The 12,951-nt window shown below is 39.7% G+C and overlaps 1 protein-coding gene across 4 annotated transcripts in view; it reads right to left on the bottom strand.

Moving 5' to 3' along the window:
* ppp2r5d (protein phosphatase 2, regulatory subunit B', delta) overlaps positions 1 to 12,951 on the bottom strand; it is a 137,036-nt gene that overhangs the window by 43,696 nt on the left and 80,389 nt on the right. For all 4 annotated transcript variants that reach the window (XM_072248846.1, XM_072248825.1, XM_072248841.1 and 1 more), the window contains 4 exons: positions 10,217 to 10,327; positions 6,071 to 6,163; positions 3,081 to 3,211; positions 591 to 650 (listed from right to left, as the gene is read on the bottom strand). In XM_072248846.1, the coding sequence (XP_072104947.1) occupies positions 591 to 650; positions 3,081 to 3,211; positions 6,071 to 6,163; positions 10,217 to 10,327 (395 nt within the window). The remainder of the gene's footprint in view (positions 1 to 590; positions 651 to 3,080; positions 3,212 to 6,070; positions 6,164 to 10,216; positions 10,328 to 12,951) is intronic.

Genomic DNA, 12,951 nt, shown 5'->3' with positions numbered 1-12,951 from the left:
GTTCTAAATGGCCGTCCCTCTTTTCTGAGGCAAAGCCTGTACATTTTTTCTTAGACAAGAAGCCCAAAAGTGCTCACAATACTTCAAATGTGGTCTGACCAAAGCTTTTTCAAGCCTCACCACCATTAAGATACAAGAGACTAATGCAAGCACTTGACCCATGTTCCTTCCTCACACAAATGCTGCTGGACAGAGTTCTTCCAGCAGACTGTTGGTTATCACCACCATTAAGTTTTGGTCTTGATTTGATGTAATCATTCACTTTGTTCTCTCCATCCCTTTGCCTTCTCTGTAATGTTAAATATACTTGTTTGATAACTATGTCTCATTCTGAATCAAGGTCATTCACCTGAAATATTAACTTTCTCTCTCTAAAAATGCTGAGTATATCAATATTATAGTTTCTGACATAAAATGGCTGCTTTTAAAAAATGGCAATGGAGTCACCAAAACCTAACTGAGAGAATTTCCTTGTAGTTTCCAAAAGTTTGGTTTTGATATGGCGTGCCATAAGTTAAAGAGGACAACTGTTTTGGTTCACCCATTTATACAAACACATAAGAAAAGGAGTTGAATAAAACCCCACTCACCTGCCCAAAATTTCTAGAAGCTCCGCAATTCCATTATGATGTTCTGTTTCATAAATAAACCTAAATAACGACATTAAAAGCTACAGAATGAGAAATCAGCACAGGAAAAGGTTCATCTATTCACATGTCTCAGCTGGCTTTGAAAACTCGATCCAATTAATTGCAGACCATTTTGTTTATTAATGCTAAAACCCCACAAAAATTACAGGTTATCTCAGACTACCAAAATTAAAAACTCCTTTAACTAAGGGCAGAGGCAACACAGGTACAATGTGGTCAGCCTTGTATCCAGCATCTAAGCAGATATGCATGCAGAGACACTAGGGTTCAATTAAGTAGAAGAGGGTGGAAAGAGTTTAGATTAAATCAAACTTTGAGTTCCAAAAAGATAGAATGAGGAAGAATTCAGCAAGAAGGGATGGAGTCACTGGTGGAAGCTGAATGGAGCAGTTTCACAAGAAAATTTCTACTTCTAATAGAAAACATACATATGAATTTTTGGCAAGGACACATACATTGGCACAGAAATACTGAATTTATCTGCAGAAAATCTTGAGATTTGGAAGCTTCACTAATATATACTTGCCAGAACGTTAATATGATCAAGAATAACCCATCACAGATGTGGAATGCCAATCAGAACCTAGTTTAATTCACTGAGTACCCAAAGCATCTCTTTCAGAGCCATCAAGGACAAAAAGCCAATACAACCAGTAAACAAAATCAACTTTCCATCCATACACGTTATGCACTAAGCTGCACTTGTTATTTCTCAACAGGTGTGATGATTTGAGGGGATGTTACCGAATGTACTGAAGACTCAATAATTAAACGTTTCAAAGTCCAAAGCCGACTAAAGACCATTGCTGCAAATATACCAAAACTTCAATATCTTGGCCTCAAAAAAAAAATAGGAGATCACAGTTCCAGCATGTGCATTGCTTGGGTCGAATTTGTCTATGAAGTTCAGTAGTAGACAGGCTGAAACTTTACTTAATTCCCAAGTGAGGTGGTCATGGGCCATCAAATAGTCACTGAAGGATAAGTATGAAGTCACTACACATTTGGAGTTCATAAGACTTCCCTGCCAATTGCAACTTTACATCAAGACCAAAATATAGCACAAAAAAGCCATTCCCCAATCACCATGCCAGTGCTTTCAAAGAGATACCCAACAATCCCAGTCCCCAGTTATTCTGCAATGACCATTTTCTAGTTATTGCTCAAATTGTTCCTGACAAACTCTCCGAGAGCATATTCAGAAATTTGAATACAGTAAACCTCTGATGATCTGGCACCTTTGGAACTTTCTGACTGGCGGATCTTAGGACGAATGGATGTTATTCCCTTTAGTGACTCTAGACACTAGAATGCTACAGCACAGTACAGGCCCTTCGGCCCTTGACGTTGCGCCAACCCATATATTCTTTAAAAAAAAAAAGTACTAAACCCACACTACCCTGTAACCCTCTTTTTCTTTCATTCATGTGCTTGTCCAAGAGGCTCTTAAATACCCCTAATGTTTCAGCCTCCACCACCTTCCCTGGCAAGTCATTTCAGGCATCCACAACCCTCTGTGTAAAAAACTTACCCCTGATGTCTCCCCTAAACTTCCCTCCCTTAACTTTGTACATATGCCCTCTGGTGTTTACTATTTGTGCCCTGGGAAACAGGTACTGGCTATCCACCCTATCTATGCCTCTCATAATCTTGTAGACCTCTATCAAGTCCCCTCTCATCCTTCTATGCTCTAAAGAGAAAAGTCCCAGCTCTGCTTGCCTCATAAGACTTGTTTTCCAATCCAGACAACATCCTGGTAAATCTCCTCTGCACCCTCTCCATAGCTTCCACATCCTTCCTATAATGAGGTGACCAGAACTGAACACAATACTCTAAGTGCGGTCTCACCAGAGCTTTGTAGAGTTGCAATATGACCTCTCTACTCTTGAACTCAATCCCCCTATTAACGAAGCCTAGCATCCCATAGGCCTTCTTAATCTATCCTATCAACCTGTGCAGCGACCTTGAGGGATGTATGGATTTGAACCCCAAAGGTCCCTCTGTTCATCCACACTCTTAAGTAACCGACCATTAACCCTGTACTCAGCCTTTTATTTTGTCCTTCCAAAATGCATCACCTCACACCTGTACTATTCTAATTCATTTCTTAAAGATATTTCATGGTAGTCAGATTTTCCAGTGGGCTCCAGTATGTTGAAGAGAATGCAGGAAACCAGGTCTTGGTAACAGGAGAAACAGGGTCTCGGTGTGTTCAAGGAAACAGGGCTCAATGAGTCAAGCGTTCCACCATCGAGAGTTTCTAATACGGAAGCGTAGACCATCCTGGTTTTCCCCTATTTCCTACTGGGGCCAGCTGGACATTTCTTCGTTAAATTAAAAACCCTACAGAACACTGAAGTACCTTGTAGATATTTTTATTATCCATAAAAACACTTCACCACTTCTGACATCAAAGTCACAAACTATTACCTGTAAAATATATTATTGATTTGTCTCCGGATGTAAGCTCTCAAGCCCAGGAACTTGCCATAGATTCTATGAAGAATTGTCTTCAGGAAATCTCTCTCCCTTGGATCCTCACTATCAAACAATTCCAGTAACTGGAAGGGAGAAAGAAGCTCAATGCCTATGATTGATTTGTACACTTAATGAACAATATATATACATTTGTCAGTATTTTCAAGTGTAATGTAACTGTCTACACAATATCTTGCTCAGCTCTTGTTCTAATGATAGCTTGACTTATTATCCTTTAAAATTTTTAGGCATCTAATGTCAACTGAAAAAAATCAAGTCCTAAGTTTGAAGAACATTTTGGTCTGTGTTGAAGTTAGTTTCACTCCATGTACAAAATGTTTCAGTTCATGGTTAACAAGCAAACATCTGTCCCTGAATCCAGGCCATCCGAATGGGAAATCCTCATTCCACTCTCCCCCCGCCCCTCCAAATGGAAGTACTGCATTTTGTTTTCAAATCAATTTGGAACTACCAGCTCTTCCAGTAACCTTTTTTGACCAATATTAATGTTCTTCATCCTGACAATTCTGACAAAAGATCAACCAAATGCATTAACTGTTTCCAAGTTTACCCTCATTCCCTTCCTTCTTGCTAATGTATTTATTTTTTCCCTTGTCAATTTTTCCTTCTTTGCTACTCAATTTTAAGCCCTCCCAGTCCTCAATCTTACATCTCCAATAAATGCACTACATTTTCTGGATCACTGGATTTGATGGGTACCTCATTCTCAGATTTTTGCTAAGTTCATATTATAACTGGTTACTAGATAGCCTTAATTTCCTCACTGCAAATTAGGTTGTACAGTGCCTATAAAAAGTATTCACCCCCCCCCCGCCCCCCAACAGAAGTTTTCAAGTTTTATTGTATTGGATCACAGTAGATTTAGTTTGGCTTTTTTGACACGGATCAACAGTTTGAACAGGAGTTTGAAGAGATATTGCACGTCAACAAATACACTCAAAAACTTCTATAGTTGCACCGTGGAGAGCATTCTGACAGGCTGCACCACTGTCTGGTTTGGGGGGGGGGGGGCGCAACTGCACAGGACCGAAAGCATGCCCCTTTTGCACTGTTACCATCAGGTAGGAGATACAGAAGCCTGAAGGCACACCCAGCGATTCAGGTACAAGTTCTTCCCCTCTGCCATTCAATTTCTAAATGGACATTGAAGCTTTGGACACTACCTTACTTTTTTAAAGTATACAGTGCTGTTACGGCACATTTTTTAAAGATCTATTCAATATATGTAATTGATTTGCTTATTTATTACGTTTTATTTATTACTACTTTTTTTCTAGATTATATATTGCATTGAACTGTTACTACTAAGTTAACAAATTTCACATCACATGCCGGTGATAAACCTGATTCTGAAAAAGATTCTTTCTTGTCAAAATGAAAACAAATTTCTACAAATTAGTCTAAATTTATTACAATTATTAAACACAAAATAATTGATTGCATAATTATTCACCCCATCCAAGTCAGTATTTAGAAGGTGCACCCTTGACAGCAATTATAGCTTTGAGTCTGTGTGGATAGGTCTCTATTGTACATCAGAACACTGCAATTGTTACCCCTATTCTTCTTTACAAAACTGCTCAAGCTGTCAGTTTGCATGGGGATCATGAATGAACAAGCCTTTTCAATTCTCAATTGGATTGAGGTCTGGACTGACTAATATCCACCCCAGGACATTAATTTAACTTTGTTGTTGAGCTTTATGCTTGGGGTTATGTCTTGCTGGAAAACATATCTTCTCCCAAGTCAGTTTTCTTGCAGACTGCATCAGGTTCTCCACTAGGATTTCCCTATATTTGGCTGCATTCATTCTATTTTCCATCTTCACAAGCTTTCCAGGGCCTGTTGCAGTGAAGCATCCCCATAGCATGATGCAGCCACCAAAATGGTACACGGGAGGAATGGTGTGTTTTTGCTGATGTAGTGTTTGGCTAATGCCAAACACAGCGTTTAGTCTTGATGGTCAAAAAACTCAATTTTGGTTTCATCACACCATAGAACCTTCTTCCAGCTGACATCAGAGTCTCCCACATCTTCTGGCGAACTCTAGCTAAAATTTCATGATTTTTTTCCCCCCAATAGTGGCTTTCTCTTTGCTATGCTCCCATAAAGCTGCCACTGGTGAAGCACCTGGGTAACAGTTGCTGTATGTTCAGTCTCTCCCATCTCAGCTGCTAAAACTTATAACTCCTCCAGAGTTGTCACAGGTCTCTTGGTGGCCTCCCTCACTAGTCCCCTTCTTGTGCTGTCTCTCAATTTTTGTGGACAGCCTGCTTGAGGTAGATATTGAGCTGTGCCATATTCTTTCCATTTCTTGATGATTGACTAACTGTACTCTAAGGAATATTCAGTGACTAGGAAATTTTCTTGTATCCATCTCCTGACTTGTGCTTTTCAATAACCTTTTCATGGAGTTGCTTGGAGTGTTTTTTTGCCAGTATACTGACTCACCAGCAGTTGGACCTTCCAGATAGAAGTGTAGTTTTACTACAATCAATTGAAACACATCGACTCTCCATTTGGAGGTGTGGAGATTAACTAATTATGTGGCTTCTAAAACCATTTGGCTGCACCAGTGATGATTTGGGCTGTCACATTAAAGGTGGTGAATACTTATTAAATTATTTGGTGTTTTATATTTGTAATTAATTTAGATCACTTTATAGTGATCTGTTTTCATTTTAACACAAGTCTTTTCCGTTCATCAGTGTGATTCAATGTTGTAGAACAATAAACATGAAAACTTCCAAGGGGAGGGGGGGGGTGAATACTTTTTATAGGCACTGTAGCTCCAGAACAACCAGTAGTTGGTCCCAATTGCCAGCGTGCCACTTGCAAAAGGAGGCATAGAAAATGGCATGACCACCCACCACCACCAAGCTAAATTTTGCTCCTTTGTTCCAGGTGGTGGGCATACTCACCGACAGGACAAATTTCTGGTCGACATACTTCTTGGCTATATTTGGTTGGAAGTCAGCACACTCAAGGAATCGCAGGAAAAATTCATAGACAAGCTGGAAAGATGAGCAAGAATTAATACAAATTGAGCTTTCCATTGTTTAAGTGTATAAATATGAATGAGAAACAGAGGTAGTTAACTTGACTTTTGAGCCTGCTCTGGAATTTAATAAGGTTATAGCTGCTATTCACTTGCTATTCAATATATCGTCTTCAACTTAAAAATAATCAAAGAGTCTGCTTTCACAGCACTTTAAAGAAAGCAATACAAAGACTCAACACCACTTGACAAAAAATATCCCTTCTAGCTTGAATGGACAACCTATTTTCTCAGTGACCTGTGGTCCTACTCTAGTTCATAAGAGGCAGTACCTTTTCCAGATCCACCTTGTTAAGACTCTGCAGGATCTTGCATCCTTCAATAACCCCCTACTCTCTTCAGTGAGTATAAGCGCAACTCACCAAGCTTGGTCATAAGCTTGATAGACCTTTGAATATTTCCCTTAATAAAGACACTAATACTGTACATATGACCTAGATATGGGCTTATTAATGCCCTATACTACTTCATAGGTGGAAGGGAATATTGTGATGAAAAGAGAAAGATTGAATGATTGGATGAAAATCTAGTGAATAGAGTTTAATGTGGGTAAAAGGAATCAGAAGGCAATTACATAAACAAGATTGACTGCAAAAGAATGTATTTCAGATAGATCTAAGATTTTTTGTGCATGTATAAGTTAGACATGTCTAAAGGTGGAAGGAAGCAAATGGTATGTTGGCCTTCAATGCAAAGCAGTTGGAGTTTAAGTGCAGGGAGTTTTGTTACAGTTGTATAGAGGGTTGGTGAGTTCACATCTGGAATGCTGTGTAGAGCTTTGGCCCTTTGTTTGAAAAACAGATTGTCACAAAAAACTATGGGTCAATTGTTTAAGAAAAGTAACAAGATGGCTTGAGTCACAAAACTAGATTGAGGTGCTTTTATTTACCTCAAAGCAAGGCAAAAACGGGAAAAAAACAATATATATATATAGCCACCCTCAGACTAGACACAAAAGAAAACTAACTCCAAAGCCTTGCTAACCTGAGGCTTATAACTGCTAAGCCCCCCCACTAGACCAACCAAAAGCTAATTAACTCAATTATCCAATTGAAGATGGTATCCTCCACCATCAGCACACTTGTGCAGGTTGCTGCTGCCTCTATATGAGACAGCTCCATGCAGCAGCTCTGGTTCAGACCCAGTCACTATTACTGCTGGGGATGAGTGTTTTACCGAGAGCGTCATGTGCTGTCCATAGTCAGTGACGAGCCTTCGTCACGCAGATATTGTAGCATTAGAGGCAGAATAAGTGTGATATGCCAAGCTAATTCATTGCAAAAAAGGTTTTCCTATCATGAAGAGCAGGGCATTTTGGCTTTGTATTCCTTGATATTTAGAAGAATGAGGAGTGACCTTGTTCAAATTAGTGGAGGAGTCAAGAACAAGGCAGTAAAATAAGAGATCAATGACTTAAAACTAAGGTACGTAGAAATTTATTTTCTCAGAGGGTAGTCATCTCTGGAATTCCCTGACTCAAGGATGGTGGAGAACACTGTATTTAAGGTGGAGATAGGTATGTACTTGGAAAATCATTAAATGAAGGGTGCAGGGAACTAACACAGAAGAAAGGTTGAGTTAATATTGATCAGCCATGATCATATGGAATGGTGGGTAGACTTGAGGACCTGGCTTCCTACATCTCACGAAACATAGGCTCCCTAGTTCTGTATTCCTTCAGACTAACATTGTCCTTCAGCCGACAATGTTTTGCCAGTATTTTAACCTTCTCCAAGATGAATTTAACCCCTCCCCCCCCACAGTCCTTCATTTTTCTTTCATTCATGTGCCTATCCAAGGGTCTCTTAAATGGCCTTAAAGTATCTGCCTTTACTAATGCTGGCAGCATGTTCCATGCACCCACCACTGTGTGCATTAAAAAAAACACAAATCTACCTTTGACATGCCCCTTGTACATTCTTTCAATCATCTTAAAAATATGCCCTCTCATATTAACTGATGTTGCCTTGGGAAAATGTCACTGGCTACCCAACCCTTACTATGCCTCCATCTTATACACCTCTGTCAAGTTGCCTCTCATGCTTCTTCACTCCAGAGAGAAAAGCCTTACCTTGCTCAACCTTTCATTAGATATACTCTGATTTAGGCAGCTTTTTGATAAATTTTCTTTACATCTTCTCTAAGACTTCCAAAATCATAACACTATAAGCTTTCCTCATTATTGGTTGTATTTGCATACTAATCTTTTGCAAATCATGCACCAGGGCACCAAGATGTCTCTCACCATTGTGATATTTTTATTTTACATCAAAGAGACAAGGAGAAAGGGTGAAGTGAGCTCTGACTTCACCCTTTTCCCTCATCTCTTTATACTGGCAATCTTCCAGCTATTTTTCAGTACAAATGAAGGGACTTATCTCTTCTTATGCCATCTTTAGTTGTCTTCTCACAAACAAGAGAAAATCTGCAGATGCTGGAAATCCAAGCAACACACAAAATGCTGGAGGAACTCAGCAGGCCAGGCAGCATCAATGGAAAAGAGTGTATCAATGTTTCGGGCTGAGACCCTTTAGTTGCCTTCTGTTGGTTTTTAAAAGTTTCCCAATCCTTGAACTTCCAATTAATTTTGTTACATTATATGTCCTCTCTTTTGCGTCTTTGCATCCCTTGTCAGCCACAGTTGCCTCATCCTCCCTTTAGAATACTTCTTTGCGATATATCTATCCCACACCTTCCAAATTGCTCCCAGAAACTCCAGCCAGTGTTGTTCTGCCATCATCTCTGCTACTGTTCCCATCTAATCAATTTTGGTCACCTCCTCTCAAATATCTCTGTAGTTCCTTTAATCTAAGAGCTCGTGGCCCAGCCAATTCAGCGGGTGCTGGGATCAAAGGAAGGAGGCACGAGGGCTGTCGATTCCCCCCCGCCCCCCCAACAACAACCCAACAAGTACACCAAAGTCTGCCATTTGAGGACTGGAGTTCAGGATTCAGTTGTTTGGTGTTTATTGAGTCCTGGAGTTCAGGATCCCAGAATCTAAGAGTTTTGGGGTTGATAGCGAAGATTGAAAACCAAAGATTAATTGAAAGTCCGGAAGCCAAGGCAGAAACTCTGGGCCTGCAAGCTTACTGGGGAAGTCAGAGGCCCAGCTGGAGGACTGTGAGTGTCTGAGTGGGTGGGTGGGAGGGAGGGAGGAAGGAAAGGGACTCGTTTTGTTGTTGTTGTTTGCGTTGTTCAGCTGAACATAGTGGGCATGCTATATTGGCGCCTGAATGTGTGGCAGTTCTTGTGGGCTGTCCCCAGCATATCCTTGGGTTGTGTTGATTGTTAATGCAAACAATACACTGCAGTGTATGTTTCAAAGTATTTGTGATAAATAAATGAATCTGAAAGACACCTGCCGCAAGTGGGCAGAATATGCAAAAGCCTGAAACCACATACCACCGGGCCCAAGGACAGTTTCTATCCATTGACCATTGAACAGGTCCCGTGTGCAATAATATGGACCCTTTATCTCACAATCTACCTCATTACGGCCTTACACCCTATTATCTGCCTGACTCATACCTTGTCTACAACTGTAGCATGCTTTTCCTTTCCTGGTGTGATGAAAAGATCTGTATGGATAACAAGCAAAACAGCTTTTCACTGTACCTTGGTACAGATGATAATAAATCAATTTACCAGACAACAGATAAAAGGTTCTTCTGTACCGTAAATTTCTATGATTAGGTTTTTCTGCATAGTAGGACACAACCGTCAAGAAAAGACTACTTTCTTCAGATCAGAGTTTGTGAACACAAGTGCTCCTTTCTAACAAGATCAATGCTGAACATTGATGTGAAAAGGATAATAAAATCAAACAAGGAAGGTATCAGTGTAAATGCTGGTATCCTACAACTGAGGCAAACTTTCTTGTTGATTTCTGGATTCTAGGCAACCGTATCCTCTCACAGCTTCACAAACTCTTCCCCACTCCACTGTACTCCACAATCAGAAATGTCAAACACACCTAACCTCCACTAACTTCCTCAGAGTTGCAACTTACCTGCAGATGTGGCCATGCAGCCTCAAGTGTGGGCTCATCTTCCTCAGGATCAAATTCAGCCCCGGTGGGGTTAGATGAAGGTGGCAATGTCCTGAATAGGTTTATTGAAAACTGAGAACATAAATATTTTATTGTTAAAGATGTAATTACATCAGCAAGTAATCAATGCCATAAGTGGATAATTCAGATAGGGCAAAATTCACATGCAAGAACGCCAACATTTACTAACTTTAAAAAATTGCAATCCCTTATTTGTAATTTAAAACAAACAACGCAAAGCTGATTAGTTTTAAATTCTTTCTGTATTTGATAAACTGTGTACAAAAACATGTTACAATTTATTACAACATATCTCAGAACGTAACAATGCAATAAGACCCAAGACAATTTTTGGTCAACCATTTGTTTCTCAATTGAGCAAGAAATCACTGGAGAGACACTACAGAGAAGTGAGAGTACAGGAGGCAGTGATAGGTTCAAACAGGACTGACACAATCTGGGCAGAGGTACGAACTTTCCAGCTAGCAAGGTAAAATTGTAAGGAAGTAGAATAATTTCTATAGGACAGGATTCTGGGAGAGCTAGCTAGTAAGAACACAGAACAGTACAGCATTGTACAAGTCTTCATGATGTGCCAATCTATCATTTCCCTCCCACATAGCAATCTTCTTCTTTCATCCATATACATACTTAAGAGTCCCTTAAATATACTTAATGTGTTCCAAGCACCCACCCACTTTGTGTAAGAAACCTATATTACTCTGCAAAAGTCTTAGGCACTCTAGAGTTTTAAAATATGATTGTTGCTTTAGATGTTTATTTTTTGTTTTCTGCATTAGTCTATCAGTAGAGAAGTGCAAATTTTAGATTTCCAAACATTCATTTTCCAAAGCATTAAATATTAAGAGGAAATTTTTGTATTCATTAAAGAGAGTAACATATTAAGTATAGTTAACTTTTCAAATAAAAACTTGGTTACTTTGTAGGTATACAGACCAGTGCATGATTAAACAAAGATAACAAACAGGCGCAAATGATCAATGACATAAAATGAATGCACTAAATTGATTAACTGAAACAGAAATGGGTGTAGAAGAAATCAGACTTGGTGAAGGATTACCAAACTAAAAGGTGAGGGTTGTTGCAGATGTGACAGTGTAACCTTCAAATAATCAACTCTTACACCATGGCAAGAGTGAGCATAACAAGACACAAGGTGGTCATCCTGCATCAGCAAGGTTTCTCCCAAGCAGAAATTTTGTGGCAGACTGAAGTTTCAAGATGAGTTGTCCAGGCTGCTCTGAAGAAGCACGAAGAAACAGGCAAGGTTGAGGACAGGAAATACAGTAGTCAGCCATGGAAATTGTATGCAAACTTCCAAACCAGAAGTCCAGCACTGCTATCAGTTCTGAATTCACAGAAATGAAGTACACCCCTCTACAGTCCAGAGAAGCCTCATCAGAAGTGGTCTTCATGGAAGAGTTGCTGCCAAAAAGCCATTCCTCCAAAGTGCAAACAAGGTCAAGAGACTCATCTACTTAAAAAAACACAAGGACTTGGCGCTGAATAATGTCAGCAAGTACTCTGGACTGACTGCTGAGTCAAAATTTGAAATTTTTGGTTCAAACAGGAGGCTGTTTGTCTGTAGAAAAGCTGGAGAGCACAAAATGGATGACTGCCTGCAGCCAACAATGAGGCATGGTGAAGGTTTACCGCAGTTCAGAGCTGCATTTCTACAAGTGGAGTTTGTGATCTGGTCAGAATTAATGGAATCCTCAATGTTGAGAAATAAAAGCAGATTCTTATCCATCATGTAATACTGGAGAGGCATCGAATTGGACACAACTTAATTCTATAGCAGGACAATGACCCCAGTCACACAGACAAGGTCATAAAGAACTATCTTCAGCAAAAAGAACAAGGAGTTCTGCATCAGACGGTTTGGCCTCCACAGAGCCCTGATCTCAACATCATCGAGGGTGTCTGGGATTACCTGGAGAGACAGAAGCAAATGACACAGCCAAAGCACGCAGGAGAACTGTGGCAAGTTCTCCCAGATTCGTGGAACAACCTACTAACTGATTTTCTTATAAAACTGAACGACAGTGTACCCAAGAGAACTGATGCAGTTTTAAAGGCATACCAAATATTGATTTCATTTAGTCTTTAAGTTTACTACTCTTAATAGTAATTTTTTGATATTTAGAAATTTCCATTTCATTAGTTTCGAGTGTATCTTTACAGAATTTACAGAATTTTTTTTTTAATATGTACCTAATTTTGTACAGTACTGTACTTCTAACATCCTGCCTATACATTGCTCCAGTCACCACGTATTATCCACTTGCACCCAGTGAAAAAGTTGCTGGCTACCCAGTCTATGTCTCTTATTATCTTATCCACCTCTTATCCTCCTTCGCTCCAAGCAGGAGAATCAGCCTTTCCTTGTAAGACATGTTCTTTAATCCAAAGGAATCTTGGTGCCAAGCATGCATAAAAATGCATCTCAGTGGGATAAAAAGATAAGCAATCAGAGAGAATAAAAGCATACAGATCAACAAAACTATTCCTGGAAATAAAGTCTATGACAAGCAAATGGAGTCCATTTCTAGAGGTGTTTCACTTGTAGACAAACTATGCGTCTTGAAAGGAGTAGTTACAACAAATAGCATACATGGAAAATTCTCCAGCCCTTTCTCTCCCTCTTATTCCTGACCCCATCTCTGCTCCAAGTC

This window comes from Mobula birostris, chromosome 2 (genome assembly GCF_030028105.1).
Source record: "Mobula birostris isolate sMobBir1 chromosome 2, sMobBir1.hap1, whole genome shotgun sequence".
Taxonomy (NCBI): Eukaryota; Metazoa; Chordata; class Chondrichthyes; order Myliobatiformes; family Myliobatidae; genus Mobula; species Mobula birostris.
This window is presented reverse-complemented; position numbering and strand designations above follow the sequence as displayed.